This window comes from Coregonus lavaretus, assembly GCF_964263955.1.
Source record: "Coregonus lavaretus genome assembly, chromosome: 36".
In the NCBI taxonomy this organism is placed as follows: Eukaryota; Metazoa; Chordata; class Actinopteri; order Salmoniformes; family Salmonidae; genus Coregonus; species Coregonus lavaretus.
Window position 1 is genome coordinate 27,121,387 of NC_140023.1, and position 20,171 is coordinate 27,141,557.

The following is a 20,171-nucleotide window of genomic DNA, read 5'->3' on the forward strand; positions in this document are numbered from 1 at the left end:
GGTTAAATAAAGGTGAAATATTTTTATTTTTTTTAAAGGGTGTGTTAAGTGGTGGTGTCCCATCCCTTGGCTGTTGGCCTGAAGTAGGAATAAATAGATTTAAATAGTGGAGTATGGTATTTATTATTTTATATATATATATATATATATATATATATATATATATATATATATATATATATTGTGTGAGTGTAGTATTAGATGGTAGGGTATTTGTTGTATTTTTTATTTTTTTAAGCAAATTATAAGCGAGTTATACTCCAGTCTAGTAGGTGGCGGTAATGCAACATTTATTGGTTGCCAACCGCTGTTAAACCTCATCGAAGAAAAAGAGGAAGATGTAGCGGATCGAGTAGAGGGAGAGATAAAGACAGGTTGTTAGACAACACGATGGCTTTGCGGCACGGTCTGGACTCGCAGATAGTAATAGTTGGCTGTGGAATATCTGGTATTGGAGCAGCTTTGAAGTTAACCAAACATGGTTTCCGCAATGTGAGGATCCTGGAAGCGACGGGACGTAGTGGAGGAAGGATAAAGACAGGCAGAATGGGTGAGTGGAGAGGGAACATTTGAGTTCACATGAGGAGAGAAGGGGTGCGTTCGATCGGATCACTTAATTTTGCCAAGTCTATGGTCACCGCTTTTCAAAGTGTTGCATTATGGGGATAAAATCGTCCGACTTGCACCTATATGTCGACTGCATGAGTTTTACTAAAATCATGTGATCAAAGGTCATTCAGTTTTGACTGCAGTTGCACTTCACCAACTCCATCCTGCGGCCATCATGGTGATGGGCCGAAAAACGTGAAACTTGTATTTATTTATTCGACAGTAAAACATTATTTTGATGCCTATAACATTTGTTGGCACCTTCAATTCGTGCACATTTTCTCATAAAAAGTATACTTCAACATTGTCTGCTCAGGCAAAACTGCTAAAGTTGAACTCTGGACACCTCGTGATGAAGACAGCCAATGGCCTACTTCTAACTACGTACGAGTCGTAAACACAGCCTCTTGTGAAAACGTAAGCTGCTGTCTGATAAATAGGAACAGCTATAGCAATAGATAAATATCTGTACGAATTGTTTTGATCATATGAAGAAGTACCATCGTTGACCATTTAGCCAATTTATTGAAAGCTAGCCAATATTACAGTTTGACTAGCCTAGCCAGCTACTATAAACGTCAATTTGTGTTTCATTAGCCATATCTCTGTCAGTGAATTACATTTTTTTAATTTTTTAATGTTTTGGCATGATAGTCTCATTTCAAGTAACTAGCTGCAAGCTTAACGAAACATTCAATAATATACTTTGCATAGAAACCCAAATAAAAGCATGTAGATAGAAAGGTGTGTGATCATGTACGCTAGAATGGAGCTTTAAAAACGACAGCTGCATATGCATATTTGCCAAAACATATTTAAGCAATAAGGCCCAAGGGGGTGTGGTATATGGCCAATATACCACTGCTAAGGGCTGTTCTTATGCACAGAGTGCCTGTATACAGCCCTTAGCTGTGGTAATTTGGCCATATACCACAAACCCCTGAGGAACCTTATTGCTATAATAAACTGGTTACCAACGTAATTCGAGCAGTAAAAATTTATGTTTTGTCATATGGTCTGATATACCATGGCTGTCAGCATTCAGAGATATGGCACACAGGGCCTTCAGAAAGTATTCACACTCCTTGACTTCTTCAAAATTCTGTTGTTACAGCCTGAATTTGAAATTGATTACATTTAGATTTTGTCACTGGCTTACACACAAAAGCCTATAATGTCAAAGTGGAATTGTTTTTAGACATTTTTACAAATTTAATAAAAAGTTGAAATGTCTTGAGTCGATTAGCTTTCAACCCCTTTTGTTATGGCAAGCCTAAATGTCAGGAGTAAACATTTGCTTAACAAGTCACAAGTTGCATGGACTCACTCTGTGCGGCAATAATAGTTTTAACATGATTTTTTAATGACTACCTCATCTCTGTACCTCACACATACAATTATCTGTAAGGTCCCTCAGTCGAGCACTGAATTTCAAATGAAGATTTAACCACAAAGACCAGGGAGGTTTTCCAATGCCTCGCAAAGAAGGGCACCTATTGGTAAAAAATAAAAAGCAGACATTGAATATCCCTTTGAGCATGGTGAAGTTATTAATTACACTTTGGATGGTGTATCAATACACCCAGGTGTCCTTCCTAACTCCGTTGCCGGAGAGGAAGGAAATGGTTCAGGGATTTCACCACGAGGCCAATGGTGACTTTAAAACAGTAACAGAGTTGAATGGCTGTGATAGGAGAACTGAGGATGCATCAACAACATTTTATTACTCCACAATACTAACCTAATTGACAGTGAAAAGAAGGAAGCCTGTACAGAAAAAAAATATTCTAAAATATGCACCTGTTTGATATAAGGCACTAAAGTAAAACTGCAAAAAATGTGGCAAAGAAATTAACTTTATGTCCTGACTACAAAGCCTTATGTTTGGGACAAATCCAACACATCACTGAGTACCACTCTTCATATTTTCAAGCATGGTGGTGGCTGCATCATGTTATGGGTATGCTTGTCATCGCCAAAGACCAGGGTGTTTTTTAGGATAAAAAGTAACGGAATAGAGCTAAGTACAGGCAAAATCCTAGAGGGAAACTAAAGAAACAGTTGTACAGTCTGTGCAATAAGATAACCAGAGTTTGATTTCTAAACCAGATGAGTTTTCAAATAGCAGCTTACCAATTCTATGGTGGGCATGCATAATGTTGGATGCATTGGAATATAAGGTATGGAGAATGATGAATAGCCTGTAGGATTATAGAAAAAGCAGTTCAGTGATTAAATGTTCAGTGAATATGAGTAGATTTAGGTGGTTTAAATGATTAACATTCCTACTAACCTCCTAAGTTGACTGTGCCAATATCTTTCCAATCCATTAATTATTCTACAAACTAGGACTGAGGGTGAGGCATGTTTTTCATAATGTACACTACCGGTCAAAAGTTTTAGAACACCTACTCATTCAAGGGTTTTTCTTTATTTTTTTACGATTTTCTACATTATAGAATAATAGTGAAGACATCAAAACTATGAAATAACACATATGGAATCATGTAGTAACCAAAAAGTGTTAAATTAATCTAAATATATTTTATATTTGAGGTTCTTCAAATAGCCATCCTTTGCCTTGATGACAGCTTTGCACACTCTTGGCATTCTCTCAACCAGCTTCACCTGGAATGCTTTTCCAACAGTCTTGAAGGAGTTCCCACATATGCTGAGCACTTGTTGGCTGCTTTTCCTTCACTGCTTTTCCTTTGCTGTCCAACTCATCCCAAACCATCTCAATTTGGTTGAGGTCGGGTGATTGTGGAGGCCAGGTCATCTGATGTAGCACTCCATCACTCTCCTTCTTGATAAAATAGCCCTTAGACAGCCTGGAGGTGTGTTGGGTCATTGTCCTGTTGAAAAACAAATGATAGTCCCACTAAGCCCAAACCAGATGGGATGGTGTATCGCTGCAGAATGCTGTGGTAGCCATGCTAGTGAAGTGTGCCTTGAATTCTAAATAAGTCACAGACAGTGTCACTAGCAAAGCACCCCCACACCATAACACCTCCTCCTCCATGCTTTACGGTGGGAAATACACATGCGGAGATAATCCGTTCACCCACACCATGTCTCACAAATACACGGCGGTTGGAACCAAAAATCTCCAATTTGGACTCCAGACCAAAGGACACATTTTCACTGGTCTAATGTCCATTGCTCGTGTTTCTTGGCCCAAGCAAGTCTCTTCTTATTATTGGTGTCCTTTAGTAGTGGTTTCTTTGCAGCAATTCGACCATGAAGACCTGATTCACACAGTCTCCTCTGAACAGATGATGTTGAGATGTGTCTGTTACTTGAACTCTGTGAAGCATTTATTTGGGCTGCAATTTCTGAGGCTGGTAACTGGAATGAACTTCTCCTCTGCAGCAGAGGTAACTCTGGGTCTTCCATTCCTGTGGCGGTCCTTAATATATATTGATTGGTTTAACACTTTTTTTGGTTACTACATGATTCCATATGTGTTATTTCATAGTTTTAATGTCTTCACTATTATTCTACAATGTATAAAATAGTAAAAATAAAGAAAAACCCTTGAATAAGAAGGTGTTCTAAGTTACCGTGAGTGTGATCACACAGTCGTCCGGGATAGCTGGTGCTCTCATGCATGCTTCAGTGTTGCTTGCCTCGAAGCACGCATAGAAGTAATTTAGCTCGTCTGGGAGGCTCACGGCTGAGTTTCCCTTTGTAGTCCGTATTAATTTGCAAGCCCTGCCACATCCGACGAGCGTCAGAGCCGGTGTAGTATGATTCAATCTTAGTCCTGTATTTACGCTTTGCCTGTTTGATGGTTCGTCTGAGGGCATAGCGGGATTTCTTATAAGCGTCCGGGTTAGGGTAAAACGGATTTCAGTTTCCCTTCATTAAAGTCCCCGACCACTAGGAGCGCCGCCTCTGGATGAGCATTTTTTTGTTTGCTTATGGCTTTATACAGCTTGTTGAGAGCGGTCTTAGTGCCAGCATCGGTTTGTGGTGGTAAATAGACTACTACGAAAAATATAGATGAAAACTCTCTTGGTAAATTGTGGTCTACAGCTTATCATGAGATACTCTACCTCAGGTGAGCAAAACCTAGAGACTTCCTTAATATTTGATTTTGCGCACCAGCTGTTATTGACAAAAAGACACAGACCACCACCCCTTGTCTTACCGGAGACAGCTGTTCTGTCTTGCCGATGCACACCAGCCAACTGTATATTATCCATGTTATAGTTTGTTAAATGACTTACAGAAACAAAATAACAAAATGTAGACCTATCTTTGCTAAATATGTCAACTTGAACACATTTGCAATCACATTGTTCTAAGTAATTGCATGGCTTCAATAGCATTCACACTGATATAGAGGCTAGGCCTACTGTAAATTGCATTATGGCTGAGCATGGACATGCCAAACGTTGTCAATAAGCAAGATTAAATTAATTATTGATAAGGCCTAAAAAGAGAACGAATAATACAATTCCAATTCTAAACAGGCTATGTCACATTTACAGCCACCATAATTTCTCCCCGTGGGCATATAATATTAAAACAATGCAGACTATGGATGGTTTTACACACATCCAAACTTTTCACAGTAGCTGGACAAAGATCCAATATATACTGAAGAAAAATATAAACGTAGCATGCAACAATTTCAAAGATTTTACATTTACAGTTTATATAAGGAAATCAATCAATTGAAATAAATAAATTAGGCCCTAATCTATGGATTCCACATGACTGTGCAAGGGCATGGGGCCACCCACTGGGGAGCCAGGCCCAGCCATCAGAATGAGTTTTTCCCCACAAAAGGGCTTTATTACAGACAGAAATACTCATTACTACTTATTGCTGTGTAATTGTGTAACCTACTCATATGCTGTATGTTGCTAAACTTGTTTGCATTTTTTTCTCTCCCTCTCCCTTCCCACTCTCTCCTCTAGGTAATAACATCATAGAGATTGGTGCTAACTGGATCCATGGTCCGTCGGAGGCTAACCCAGTGTTCTGTCTGTCCAGACAGTACAGCCTGCTGGACCCAGAGAGCCTGACTCAGGAGAACCAGGACCTGGATATAGGAGGTCACCCACCATGGGTACCAAACTGGTTCTCCAGCTCTGGTAAAAACAGTTAGGCCAGACAGAGATTGATTTAAACGGATGAAAATGTCATATTACATCACCCCGTCCGCTTCTGTCCGTCAAAAGTGAAAATGAGTTGAACTGACAATGAGTTGAACTGACTTGAGTTTGTTCGACAGACAAAGTTGGCCGAGTTGCGTACAAGCAACAGACCAAAGTGTGGATCCGTTCTCTTTTGGCGGTCAATGTATGAACCCCATAGAAAAAACGTAGTCTCATACAAAGTCTTACTTAGTTAGTCAGTAGTTCGTTAACATTGTGTTGTGTTTCTACCAGGTCGTAAGCTGACTCCAGAGCTGATGGGTCCTGCTGTAGAGCTGTTTGCTGAGCTGTTGGAGGAGGGAGGAGAGTTCAGCGAACAGGGAGGAGAACCATATAGCAGTGTGGGGGAGTTCATACGGGCAGAGGTACGTCACACATGCGCACACACACATACACACCCCGTATACCTATATCTCTCTGTCTGCCTGTTAAACGTGTGTGTGTGTGTGTAGGTGCGTCAGCGTGCCTCAGAGCGGTGGCAGGGTGACAGTCCGTCCTGTCAGTCTGTCCGTCTGTCTCTGATCAGTACTCTGCTGAAGGCGGAGTGTTGTGTGAACGGAACACACACTCTGGACACGCTGGGCCTGGGAGCCTTTGGACTGTACAAGACCCTGCCTGGATTGGACTGCACCTTCCCCCGGTCAGTTTGTGTGTGCTCACAGGGATGGGGGAAGTAGGGGTGCGGCTGGGTTAAATGGAATAGTAACTGAAATCTGGACACTGACTGTAGGCCTATAACCTCTCACATGTACAGTGGGGGAAAAAAGTATTTAGTCAGCCACCAATTGTGCAAGTTCTCCTACTTAAAAAGATGAGAGAGGCCTGTAATTTTCATCATAGGTACACGTCAACTATGACAGACAAATTGAGATTTTTTTTCTCAAAAAAATCATATTTTAGGATTTTTAATGAATTTATTTGCAAATTATGGTGGAAAATAAGTCAGATTTCTGGCTCTCACAGACCTGTAACTTCTTCTTTAAGAGGCTCCTCTGTCCTCCACTCGTTACCTGTATTAATGGCACCTGTTTGAACTTGTTATCAGTATAAAAGACACCTGTCCACAACCTCAAACAGTCACACTCCAAACTCCACTATGGCCAAGACCAAAGAGCTGTCAAAGGACACCAGAAACAAAATTGTAGACCTGCACCAGGCTGGGAAGACTGAATCTGCAATAGGTAAACAGCTTGGTTTGAAGAAATCAACTGTGGGAGCAATTATTAGGAAATGGAAGACATACAAGATCACTGATAATCTCCCTCGATCTGGGGCTCCACGCAAGATCTCACCCCGTGGGGTCAAAATTATCACAAGTGAGCAAAAATCCCAGAACCACACGGGGGGACCTAGTGAATGACCTGCAGAGAGCTGGGACCAAAGTAACAAAGCCTACCATCAGTAACACACTACGCCGCCAGGGACTCAAATCATGCAGTGCCAGACGTGTCCCCCTGCTTAAGCCAGTACATGTCCAGGCCCGTCTGAAGTTTGCTAGAGTGCATTTGGATGATCCAGAAGAGGATTGGGAGAATGTCATATGGTCAGATGAAACCAAAATATAACTTTTTGGTAAAAACTCAACTCGTCGTGTTTAGAGGACAAAGAATGCTGAGTTGCATCCAAAGAACACCATACCTACTGTGAAGCATGGGGGTGGAAACATCATGCTTTGGGGCTGTTTTTCTGCAAAGGGACCAGGACGACTGATCCGTGTAAAGGAAAGAATGAATAGGGTCATGTATCGTGAGATTTTGAGTGAAAACCTCCTTCCATCAGCAAGGGCATTGAAGATGAAACGTGGCTGGGTCTTTCAGCATGACAATGATCCCAAACACACCGCCCGGGCAACGAAGGAGTGGCTTCGTAAGAAGCATTTCAAGGTCCTGGAGTGGCCTAGCCAGTCTCCAGATCTCAACCCCATAGAAAATCTTTGAAGGGAGTTGAAAGTCCGTGTTGCCCAGCGACAGCCCCAAAACATCACTGCTCTAGAGGAGATCTGCATGGAGGAATGGGCCAAAATACCAGCAACAGTGTGTGAAAACCTTGTGAAGACTTACAGAAAACATTTGACCTGTGTCATTGCCAACAAATGGTATATAACAAACTTTTGTTATTGATCAAATACTTATTTTCCACCATAATTTGCAAATAAATTCATTAAAAATCTTACAATGTGATTTTCTGGAAATGTTTTTCTCATTTTGTCTGTCTTAGTTGACATGTACCTATGATGAAAATTACAGGCCTCTCTCATCTTTTTAAGTGGGAGAACTTGCACAATTGGTGGCTGACTAAAGACTTTTTTTCCCCACTGTATAATATACTTCCTGCAGAATTAATTATTTCTTGCAGTAAAATTATACACCAAATGTTAATTTTGTCTTGGGAACAGGAGTGGAGAAATATGATGTATTTCTTTCAGCATCTTGAGAGAATGCAAATGGACGGTTAGGTACTGTCTTTTTCAGTAGGCTATTTTAACCACATTAAATATGCATCCAAGACGAACTGAAATATTATCCGAATCTTGTAGGATCGTTTTCACAGCTTTTCATTTTCTTAAAACCGGTCAAATTTAACAGAATCTTTCAGCGTTATTGCAGTTTTCCCCCTGTCTCTCTAAACGTCATAAATTAAAGAGAAAACAGCTAGGTTATTGATACATTTATTCTATTGATTTATGACTTTATTCTGGTGAGCAAGGCTTTATTAAGTATTCTAGGGCAACAAGTAATGACAGAAGAGAAGCTGCATGTATCTAATTCTAAACAAGTTGACTAACAAAGCCTACCAAATGTCGTAAATTCGAAGCATAAAAATATCTAAATTAGGCTGTCAAAAAATCCTTCCACTGTCTCTGTGTGTGTGTGCGTGCGTGCATGCGCGTGTGTATAGACATCGATTGCACTCTTCTCAGTTTAACGCTGAGGGCCATCGCTGTGTGAGTGACTTGACTAGACTGTTGTTCTGTCTCTCTCAGAGGTTATGAAGGGTTAATCTACAACTTGATGAAAGAGCTTCCTGCTGGGATAGTCTCCTACCGTCGACCAGTCAGCCGTGTCCACTGGCAGAGGGTGGTGAGGAAAGGAGGGAGAGAGTATCCTGTAGTGGTGGAGTGTGAAGATGGAGAGAGAATCCCAGCGGACCACGTCATCCTCACTGTCCCTCTCGGTAGGTCACACACCCAGATGTCAAATGACTACTGTCATTTGTGTTCTTTTATTACATTTTATGACATCTCTTCTAAGAGTTTAGTCTCTAAACATGAACCTTTTATAACCAGTGACAAACATTGTGACCTTACCTTCTCAAAGAACTGTAAGTCTGAGTTTTCTGTGCTACCAGGCTACTTAAAGAGGCACCATGACATGTCACTCTCCCCTCTTCTCGTCTCATATACTATTTTTATAACAACCTCATAACTACAGTGAACAAAAATATAAATGCAACAATTTCAAAGATTTTACTGAGTTACAGTTCATATAAGGAAATCAGTCCATTGAAATAAATTCATTAGGCTCTAATCTATGGATTTCACATGACTGGGAATACAGATATGCATCTGTTGGTCACAGATACCTTAAAACAAGTAGGGGTGTGGATCAGAAAACCAGTCAGTATCTGGTGTGACCACCATTTGCCTCATGCAGTGCATCACATCTCCTTCGCATAGAGTTGATCAGGCTGTTGATTGTGGGATGTTGTCCCACTCCTCTTCAATTACTGTGCGAAGTTGTTAGATATTGGCTGGAACACGCCCACACGTCCATAGCTTATGCCTGCCCATACCATAACCTCACCGCCACCATGGGGCACTGTTCACAACGTTGACATCAGCAAACCGGTACAGTTGAAACCGGGATTCATCCGTGAAGAGCACACCTCTCCAGCGTGCCAGTGTCCATCGAAGGTGAGCATTTGCCCACTGAAGTCGGTTACGACGCCGAACTGCAGTCAGGTCAAGACCCTGGTGAGGACGACGAGCACGCAGATGAGCTTCCCTGAGACGGTTTCTGACAGTTTGGGTGGCTGGTGTCAGACGATCCCTCAGGTGAAGAAGACTGATGTGGAGGTCCTGGGCTGGCATAGTTACACGTGGTTGTGAGGCCGGGTTGGACATACTGCTAAGTTCTCTAAAACGACGTTGGAGGCGGCTTATGGTAGAAAAATTTACTTAATTCTCAGGCAACAGCTCTGGTGGACATTCCTGCAGTCAGCATGCCAATTGCATGCACCCTCAATTTGAGAGATATGTTGCATTATGTTGTGTGACAACTGCACATTTTAGAGTGGCTTTTTATTGTCCCCAGCACAAGGTGCACCTGTGTAATGATCATTCTATTTAATCAGCTTTTTGATATGCCACACCTGTCAGGTGGATGGATTATCTTGGCAAAGGAGAAATGCTCACTAACAGGGATGTAAACAAATTTGTGCACAAAATGTGAGAGAAATTAGCTTTATGTGGGTATGGAACATTTCTGGGATCTTTTATTTCAGCTCATGAAACATGGGACCAACACTTTTTGCATGTTGCGTTTTACATTTTTGTTCACTGTACATAAAAATGATATCTACTATTATTCTATCAGGTTATCTGAAGAAACATCATGGTACCCTCATCTCCCCTCCTCTACCCCTCCACAAGCTGCACTCTGTCCAGAGGATGGGCTTTGGAACCAACAACAAGATCTTTGTGGAGTTTGACCAACCCTGGTGGGACGACGACTGTGAGGTCATATACCTGGTCTGGGAAAACGAGGTATGAAACACATAGCATACAGTGAAAAGAGTAGTGGGCCCAAAACGGATCCTTGAGGAACACAATATATATCTATCATTACAAACACAGACAGTAACAGTAGTTGTACTGTTGCCCTCTAGTCAGACTTGGTGGACCAGGTATCAGATGTGGAGAGACTCTGGATCAAGAAACTGTTTGGTTTCACTGTCCTCAAACCCACTGAGCGGTAACTAAGACATACACACAAACTAAAAATCTAAAAAATCTCTAACTCAAATGTCTTGAACTCCCCACGCCTCTTGCCTCTCACACTCTTTCCCCCTCTTTACCCCTGTCTCTCCAGGTATGGCCATGTGTTGTGTGGCTGGATCGCTGGTCATGAGTCTGAGTTCATGGAGACTCTGCCAGAACAGGATGTCACACACTCCATAACACACCTGATACGCAGGTTCACAGGTAAACCCTCTAACATCTAACCCCTCCATCACACGCCTCATATGCAGGTTAACCCATTGTACTTTCATGTCTGTAATCTACGGTTCAGTCAGTAGTGTGTTAATCTTTTGTTCCCTTTTTGGCAAGCTAGCTACTACCTGCCTCCCCACGGTTGAGTTGCTTGGGTAGCGCTCTTGTTCTAGCGTTAAGTGGCTTAGTTATTCTAAACGGACCGTGCTTCGGTCAAAGAGGCTATCTAGCCTAGCTTGTACTAAAAAGCCTCCTGGCTAAGGTCAGCTACCATACTTAACTTCCTGCGAATGAAGCTTTCACCCGGCGTTATGGCAACCCCATTCCTATTTCCAATTCCTGGAGTTGGAGGAAGCGGGTCTTCCGTGCACCTCCGATGAGGAAGCAGCCCCCGAGCACTTGCCTCAGCTAACCCCCGGAGCGAGAGGCCTTAGCACGGGTCTGAGCGACCAGTGCGCTCCTCCCCTCCCCTCCCCCTTAAGTGGCTCATTACTGGGATACATTTCTGATTCCTGCCTGTATCTCACTAGTCCCTATGAGGTGTCTAGTGATGCAGGTTATGGGCTCTGTAGGCGATTGGTTGTTGGTAGCGGAGTCGAAGGGAACAAGCAGGGTTGGACACGACCTTGCTATTATATGTACAGTGCATTTGGAAAGTATTCAGACCCTTTTCACTTTTTCCACATTTTGTTATTTTGTCTCAAGCTCTGTCAGGTTGAATGGGGAGCGTTGCTGCACAGCTATTTTCAGGTATCTCCAGAGAAGTTCGATCGGGTAGCGGTCTGGGCTCTGGCTGGGCCACTCAAGGACATTCAGAGACTTGTCCCGAAGCCACTCCTGCGTTGTCTTGGCTGTGTGCTTAAGGTCGTTGTCCTGTTGGAAGGTGAACCTTCGCCCCAGTCTGCACTCTGGAGCAGGTTTTCATCAAGGATCTCTCTGTACTTTGCTCCGTTCATCTTTCCCTCGTTCCTGACTAGTCTCCCAGCCCCTGCCGCTGAAAAACATCCCCACAACATGATGCTGCCACCAACATGCTTCACCTTAGGGATGGCGCCAGGTTTCCTCCAGACGTGACGCTTGGCCTTCAGGCCAAAGAGTTCATCAGACCAGATAATCTTATTTCTCATGGTCTGAGAGTCCTTTAGGTGCCTTTTGGCAAACTCCAAGCGGGCTGTCATGTGCCTTTTACTGAGGAGTGGCTTCCGTCTGGCCACTCTACCATAAAGGGTTGATTGGTGGAGTGCTGCAAAGATGTTTGTCCTTCTGGAAGGTTCTCCCATCTCCACAGAGGTACACTGGCGCTCTGTCAGCGTGACCATCGGGTTCTTGGTCACCTCCCTGACCAAGGCCCTTCTCCCCCGATTGCTCAATTTGGCCGGGCGGAGTCTTGGTGGTTCCAAACTTAAAAACGAAAAAAATTATTGAATCAATTTTAGAATAAGGCTTTAACGTAACAATGTGGAAAAGGTGAAGTGGTCTGAATACTTTCCGAATGCACTGTAGGATGGGACAAAAACCTAACAACTTCAATGACCAATTTCTCTGAATAGGGGAAAAAAACATCACCAAATTCCATGAGAATATATCACATAGGATGAAGAAACAATTATCAGAATCTTTGGATTCCTCATGTCTTACTTATTGTTAGAAAAAAGTTCAGACCAAATCGGACGATGGATACTATATTTATTGAATATTATATGAATCCTATAAATTAAATGGCCAATTTGGGTACAATCAATTAGCTTAAATTATATTTCATCAAAATAACATTGTATGAATGCTTATCTTATCTGTTTCGAACTACAGAAACGATTTCAGAACATTCTGAGATGGTGGGTGTCATGGCTTGCTCAAATGACATGGAATGACCCCCCTCTCTGTTACCACAGAAAGGGGCAATTTTTCAGAGCCGTCTGTCAAATTTCCAGCTAGGTTACAAGGCGCTTTGTTGCCGGTACCGCTGACTGGTCGGTAGGATAATCTCCATGATAATGTTTTTTACCCCCTGGGTCTATTTTTAATGCGTGCGGTCCAGCGCTGGGTGCCAGCCGGTTACCAGAATGCATCTTACCGGCTAAACCGAGTGAGGCTGGTTGTGACAACAGTACCCCCAGGTGGCACTGCCAATCGGGGTACGTCACTGATCACTGTAGCGTCACGGTTGGCTCGCTGTCTGCTCCGACCGATGACGCACATGCGCAGTGTCACCCTGGATCATGCGAACAGTGACATCAGGGAACAAATCAAATAAATGTTTTATTTTATTTGTCACATGCGCCGAATACAACAGGTGTAGACCTTACATTGAAATGCTTACTTACAAGCCCTTAACCAACAATGCAGTTTTAAGAAAAATAAGTGTTAAGTAAAAAATAGATAAGTAAAAATGAAAAAATAAGAAAAATAACAAATAATTAAAGAGCAGCAGTAAAATAACAGTTGCGAGGCTATATACAGGGGGTACCGGTACAGAGTCAATGTGCGGGGGTACCGGTTAGTCAAGGTAATTGAGGTAATATGTACATGTAGGTAGCGTTAAAGTGACTATGCATAGATAATAAACAGAGAGTAGCAGCAGCATAAAAAGAGGGGGTGGGGGGGAAGGGACAATGCAAATAGTCTGGGTAGCCATTTGATTAGCTGTTATGGAGTCTTATGGCTTGGGGGCAGAAGCTGTTAAGAAGCCTTTTGGACCTAGACTTAGCGCTCCGGTACCGCTTGCCTTGCGGGAGCAGAGAGAACAGTCTATGACTAGGGTGGCTGGAGTCTTTGGCAATTTTTAGGGTCTTCCTCTGACACCGCCTGGTATAGAGGTCCTGCATGGCAGGAAGCTTGGCCCCAGTGATGTACTGGGCCGTACGCACTTCCCTCTGTAGTTCCTTGCAGTCGGAGGCCGAGCAGTTGCCATACCAGGCGGTGATGCAACCAGTCAGGATGCTCTCAATGGTGCAGCTGTATAATTCTTTGAGGATCTGAGGACCCATGCCAAATCTTTTCAGTCTCCTGAGGGGGAATAGGCTTTGTCATGCCCTCTTCACGACTGTCTTTGTGTGTTTGGACCATGATAGTTTGTTGGTGATGTGGACACCAAGGAACTTGAAGCTCTCAACCTTCTTCACTACAGCCTGTCGATGAGAATGGGGGCGTGCTCGGTCCTCCTTTTCCTGTAGTCCACAATCATCTCCTTTGTCTTGATCACGTTGAGGGAGAGGTTGTTATCCTGGCACAACACGGCCAGGTCTCTGACCTCCTCCCTATAGGCTGTCTCATAGTTGTCGGTGATCAGGCCTACCACTGTTGTGTAGTCGGCAAACTTAATGATGGTGTTGGAGTACAGGAGGGGACTGAGCACGCACCCCTGAGGGGCCCCCGTGTTGAGGATCAGCGTGGCAGATGTATTGTTACCTTCCCTTGCCTGCTGGGGGCGGCCCGTCAGGAAGTCCAGGATCCAGTTGCAGAGGGAGATGTTTAGTCCCAGGGTCCTTAGCTTAGTGATGAGCTTTGAGGGCACTATGGAGTTGAACGCTGAGCTGTAGTCAATAAATAGCATTCTCATGTAGATGTTCCTTTTGTCCAGGTGGGAAAGGGCAGTGTGGAGTGCAATAGAGATTGCATCTTCTGTGGATCTGTTGGGGCGGTATGCAAATCGGAGGGTTTCTGGAATAATGGTGTTGATGTGAGCCATGACCAGCCTTTCAAAGCACTTCATGGCTACAGACGTGAGTGCTACGGGTCGGTAGTCATTTAGGCAGGTTACCTTAGTGTTCTTGGGCACAGGGACAATGGTGGTCTGCTTGAAACATGTTGGTATTACAGACTCCGTCAGGGACAGGTTGAAAAATGTCAGTGAAGACACTTGCCAGTTGGTCAGCGCGTGCTCGGAGTACACGTCCTGGTAATCCGTCTGGCCCTGCGGCCTTGTGAATGTTGACCTGTTTAAAGGTGTTACTCACATCGGCTACTGAGAACGTGATCACACAGTCGTCCGGAACAGCTGATGCTCTCATGCATGCTTCAGTGTTGCTTGCATCGAAGCGAGCATAGAAGTAATTTAGCTCTTCTGGTAGGCTCCTGTCACTGGGTAGCTCACAGCTGTGCTTCCCTTTGTAGTCCGTAATAGTTTGTAAGCCCTGCCACATCCGATGAGCGTCGGAGCCGGTGTAGTACAATTCAATCTTAGTCCTGTATTGACGCTTTGCCTGTTTGATGGTTCGTCGGAGGGCATAGCGGGATTTCTTATAAGCATCTGGGTTAGAGTCCCACTCCTTGAAAGCGGCAGCTCTACCCTTTAGCTCAGTGCGGATGTTTCCTATAATCCATGGCTTCTGGTTGGGGTGTATACGTACGGTCACTGTGTGTACAACGTCATCAATGAACTTATTGATGAAGCCAGTGACTGATATGGTGTACTCCTCAATGCCATCGGAAGAATCCCGGAACATATTCCAGTCTGTGCTAGCAAAACAGTCCTGTAGCTTATCATCTGACCACTTCTGTATTGAGTGAGTCACTGGTACTTACTGCTTTAGTTTTTGCTTGTAAGCAGGAATCAGGAGTATATAATTATGGTCAGATTTGCCAAATGTAGGGTGAGGGAGAGCTTTGTATGCGTCTCTGTGTGTAGAGTAAAGGTGGTCTAGAGTTGTTTTTTTTTTTCTTTTTTTTTAATCTTTTTTTTTCTCCTCTGGTTGCACATTCAACATGCTGGTAGAAATGAGGTGAAACTGATAAAAATTTCCCTGCATTAAAGTCCCCGGCCACTAGGAGCGCCGCCGCTGGATGAGCAGTTTCTTGTTTGCTTATGGCCTTATACAGCTCGTTGAGTGCTGTCTTAGTGCAGGCTACAATTTGTTGTACGTCCCCCACGCTTCTGCAGCGTCATCATGTCGAATATTCCCGAGGCCTCAGCGCCCATTTTGAGGGAGGAAATATCCTCCCGTCTTCAGAAGCAGGTAATCCGAGTGGTTCCTTTGTCGAAGATCCAGGACTTCGACACAGCCTGGGATCGATCCTGGGTCTGTAGTGACGCCTCTAGTACTGCGATGCAGTGCCTTAGACCGCTGCACCACTTGGGAGGCTTTGCGTCCTATTCTAGACCTACGTGCGCTCAACAAGCACCTCAGTCTGCAAATTCAGACTCTTTCCCTCCTAACCTTGGCTCACTGCCTATTGCTGGGGAGCAGTGCACATATGCGCTCACTTCAGGCGACGCATGTCCCCAGGTGCCTTAACTCAGGGCGGCAGGTAGCTTAGTGGTTAAGAGCGTTGTGCCAGGTACCGAAAGGTCGCTGGTTCTAATCCCCGAGCCGACTAGGTGAAAAATCTGTCGATGTGCCCTTGAGCAAGGCACTTAACCCTAATTGCTCCTGTAAGTCGCTCTGGATAAGAGCGTCTGCTAAATGACCAATTATTTATTTATTTATATATATTTCTCTCAGGAGTGGAGGCTACAACCCTGGGTGGTCTGCTAGATATGGGAAATGTTCGGCATGGCTGACGTAGATCTTTACTCATTGAGAACGCGCATTGTGGTCGGTTTTTGTCAATGAGGGACCAGAACGTTAGGGATTGTCATTTTTGTGTCTTCCCGTTACCCAAGCAACCTTGGTTCGCGGAGATTGTCCGCCTATTGGATCAATCAATCAATCACATTTATTTATAAAGACCGTTTTACATCAGCAGATGTCATAAAGTGCTATACAGAAACCCAGCCTAAAACCCCAAACAGCAAGCAATGCAGATGTAGAAGCACAGTGGCTAGGAAAAACTCCCTAGAAAGGCAGAAACCTAGAGAGGAACCAGGCTCTGAGGGGTGGCCAGTCCTCTTCTGGCTGTGCCGGGTGGAGAGAGTACATGGCCATTAAGGCCAGATTGTTCTTCAAGATGTTCAAACGTTCATAGATGACCAGCAGCGTCATTCAGAGGTGGAGCAGGTGCGAGAGAGAGTAAAAAACAGCAGGTCCGGAACAAGGTAGCACGTCCGGTGAACAGGTCAGGGTTCCATAGTCGCAGGCAGAACAGTTGAAACTGGAGCAGCAGCCCGACCAGGTGGACTGGGGACAGCCAGGAGTCATCAGGCCAGGTAGTCCTGAGGCATGGTCCTAGGGCTCAGATCCTCCGGGAGAGAATTATAGGGAGCATACTTAAATTCACACAGGACACCAGATAAGACAGGAGAGTTACACCAGACATAACAGACGGACCCTAGCCCCCCGGCACATAGACTATTGTAGCATAGATACTGGAGGCTGATCAGTTATCCCAGGCGCAGGTTTGGCACACTCGGACAGAGATTTCGGGTCTGTGGGTTTGGCCCCTGAGAGGTCCAATAGTTAATTTTTTCAGAGTGCTCTGAGGGACATTGTTAATCTCCCTACATATTCCTCCATTTTGAAAGTGTACATGGCAGCTATTTCAGCGTGTCATGTGGAAATTGATGGTGCAATCTCATCCCGGTTTCTAAACCTATTGCCCCTTTTGAACGACTGTAGTCTGGATATGAATATCCTCCTACAAAACCTCCTTGCTTGTGGCTTTGACCTCGGCTAAACGTGTTGGAGATCTCCACGTGTTATCCGTACACCCTTCCTGTACTCAGGTTTGCCCCTGGCGACTCTAAGGTGACGTTGCATCCTAATGCGGCCTTCGCCCCCAAAGGTCATGACTATGTCCTACAGGTCTCTAGCTTTGAGCTATTTCCTTTTACGCCTCCTCCATTTGCTTCTGAGAAACAACGGATCCGGGCTATCCGCTTATGTGACCAGCTTTTTGTCCGTTTCCTAATCTAGCTCGCGGCAGGGCGATCTCTGAGCAGCGTCTCTCCCACTGGATTGTGGAGGCTATCTCCCTGGCATATAGCAGCAAGGGGTAAGGGTTACCTAGCGGTGTACGCACCCACTCCACCAGGGGTCTGGCAGCGTCTTCGGCGTTACTTAAAGGGTTGACTGTTGGGGATATTTGTGCTGCGGCAAGTTGGGCATCACCACACTTTTGTGAGGAATGTCACTTGGATGTCACTGCTTCAAGTGTAGCCCATAGCGTGCTGACAGGAGAGGGTTAATAGGCAGCTTGCAATACCCAGACTACCGCCTCTTGCAGGGTGGAGGTCTGGGTGGTCTGCCATGGGCCATTTCATTTGGTATCCATTGGGGCCGGCTTGGGGCGGGATTTACATTTCCCCATAGTTGTGTTGTACCTAGAGTACCAACTGAAAGGGGATGTAACATTATGATTGTAACTACTGTTCCTTGGAGGAAAATGAGGTACAACACCAGTTTGGCCCTGCGCCACCCGGTTCTGGGCGCAGTGAGGAGTGGTACTGAATTGAAGAAATGTATCCGAGCCTCAGCGTTATCACCTGTGGAAGGCAGGGCTTTCAGCGAGGGGTGGATTTCATTGGCCTTGTCAGGCGAGACTTTAGTTCTTCAATAGAAGTCGTGACTGTGTGACTCCCCATAGTTGGATTGTACCTCGTTTCCCTCCTTCAGGGAACAGTAGTTATAGTCATAACGTCACATTTGTGCGTGTGTTTGTGTGTGTAGGGAACCCAACCATCACCCCACGGCGTGTCCTGAGGTCTCAGTGGTTCCATGACCCATGGACCTGTGGCTCCTACACGTACACCGCTACTGGAACCTCACTGCAGGATATACACAACCTGGCTGAACCACTACCACAACAAGGGGAACAGGTACACACAGTTCATGTGGTTCAGTCTGTCATCTTATTACCCACTTTCTCGCTCATATATATTCTCTCCCTCATATCTTCTCTCTCTCTCATATTCTCTCTCTCTCTCAGCCTCTCCAGGTGTTGTTTGCTGGAGAAGCCACCCATCCTTCCTTCTTCTCCACCGTCCATGGAGCGCTGCTTACTGGCTGGAGGGAAGCTGATAGACTCATATCTCACTACTCCACCCCCAGCACCTTCCAGCCAACCAGATCAAAGCTATAAGGAGAACAACTCACTCTTGTTGTGAAAGTGTTATATACTGAACAAAAATATCAATGCAACATGCAACAATTTCTAAGATTTTACTGAGTTACAGTTCGTAGAAGGAAATCGGTCAATTGAAATGAATAAATTAGGCCCTAATCTATTGATTTCACATGACTGGGCGGGGGCGCAGCCACCCACTTGGGGGCCAAGCCCACCCACTGGGGAGCCAGGCCCAGCCAATCTGAATGAGTTTTCCCCCCCACAAAAGGGCTTTATTACGGACATAAATACTCCTCAGTGACCTTTTATTGTCCCCAGCACAAGGTGCACCTGTGTAATGATCATGCTGTTTAATCAGCTTCTTTATATGCCACACCTGTCAGGTGGATGGATTATCTTGGCAAAGGAGAAATGCACACTAACAGGGATGTAAACAAATTTGTGCACAACATTTTAGAGATAAGCTTTTTGTGAATGGAACATAAATGTGATCTTTTATTTTGGCTCAAGAAACATGGGACCAACACTTTACATGTTGCGTTTATATTTACATTCAGTATAGCACTGGGTATATTATCCTTATGGACAGATCTAGGATCAGCTTACCCTCCACAAAACTGACCTTAAATCAGTGTGTAGGGGCAACTTGATCTTACTCCAAAGGGCTCCATATCTTTGACTCTGTCCAACGTGGGTTGATGTTCCCAGAACCTATGGCTACTGAACGATTTGAGTATTATGATATTCACCAAAGATTTGTTTTAGGAGATTGACGATTTTAAATAGTTTTGATTATTACTTAAATCAAATTAATTTGAAGCCACTCAGTCTCATGGTGACTGATTTTACTGTTATAAGTAGATTTAAACACCAATTGTTAATGATTTTAGATTTCAATGTTCACCATTACTTTCAGTGTCTTAAATGATTTTTAATGTAATGTTTATCACGCCTTAAATCTGTCCTCTTAAATACTGTTCATGTCAATAAAAAGATGTATTGCACAAAAACTTTAATAAGAAATGTTTTGTTCTCTCTCTCTCTCTTTAATATGTGTGTGTATGTATGTATATATATATATATATATATATATATATATACAGTGGGGAGAAGAAGTATTTGATACACTGCCGATTTTGCCGGTTTTCCTACTTACAAAGCATGTAGAGGTCTGTAATTTTTATCATAGGTACACTTCAACTGTGAGAGACGGAATCTAAAACAAAAATCCAGAAAATCAC

The 20,171-nt window shown here is 44.0% G+C and overlaps 1 protein-coding gene across 1 annotated transcript; it reads left to right on the top strand.

Moving 5' to 3' along the window:
* The first annotated feature begins 325 nt into the window (after window positions 1–325).
* Window positions 326–19,943, top strand: paox (polyamine oxidase). Its single transcript, XM_084153679.1, has 10 exons — window positions 326–550; window positions 5,538–5,714; window positions 6,012–6,142; window positions 6,230–6,417; window positions 8,761–8,951; window positions 10,373–10,542; window positions 10,665–10,750; window positions 10,868–10,980; window positions 18,534–18,682; window positions 18,793–19,943. Exons 1-10 carry the CDS (start codon window positions 391–393, stop codon window positions 18,943–18,945), a joined length of 1,518 nt encoding a protein of 505 aa, XP_084009805.1. The 5' UTR covers window positions 326–390; the 3' UTR covers window positions 18,946–19,943.
* The last annotated feature ends 228 nt before the right edge of the window (window positions 19,944–20,171 follow it).

Coding starts and splice junctions, on each gene's coding strand:
- paox (XM_084153679.1), top strand. CDS start 391: ATGGCTTTGCGGCACGGTCTGGACTCGCAGATAGTAATAGTTGGCTGT. Junction 5,715..6,011: donor AAACTGGTTCTCCAGCTCTG/GTAAAAACAGTT, acceptor TGTTTCTACCAG/GTCGTAAGCTGACTCCAGAG. Junction 10,981..18,533: donor CCTGATACGCAGGTTCACAG/GTAAACCCTCTA, acceptor TTGTGTGTGTAG/GGAACCCAACCATCACCCCA.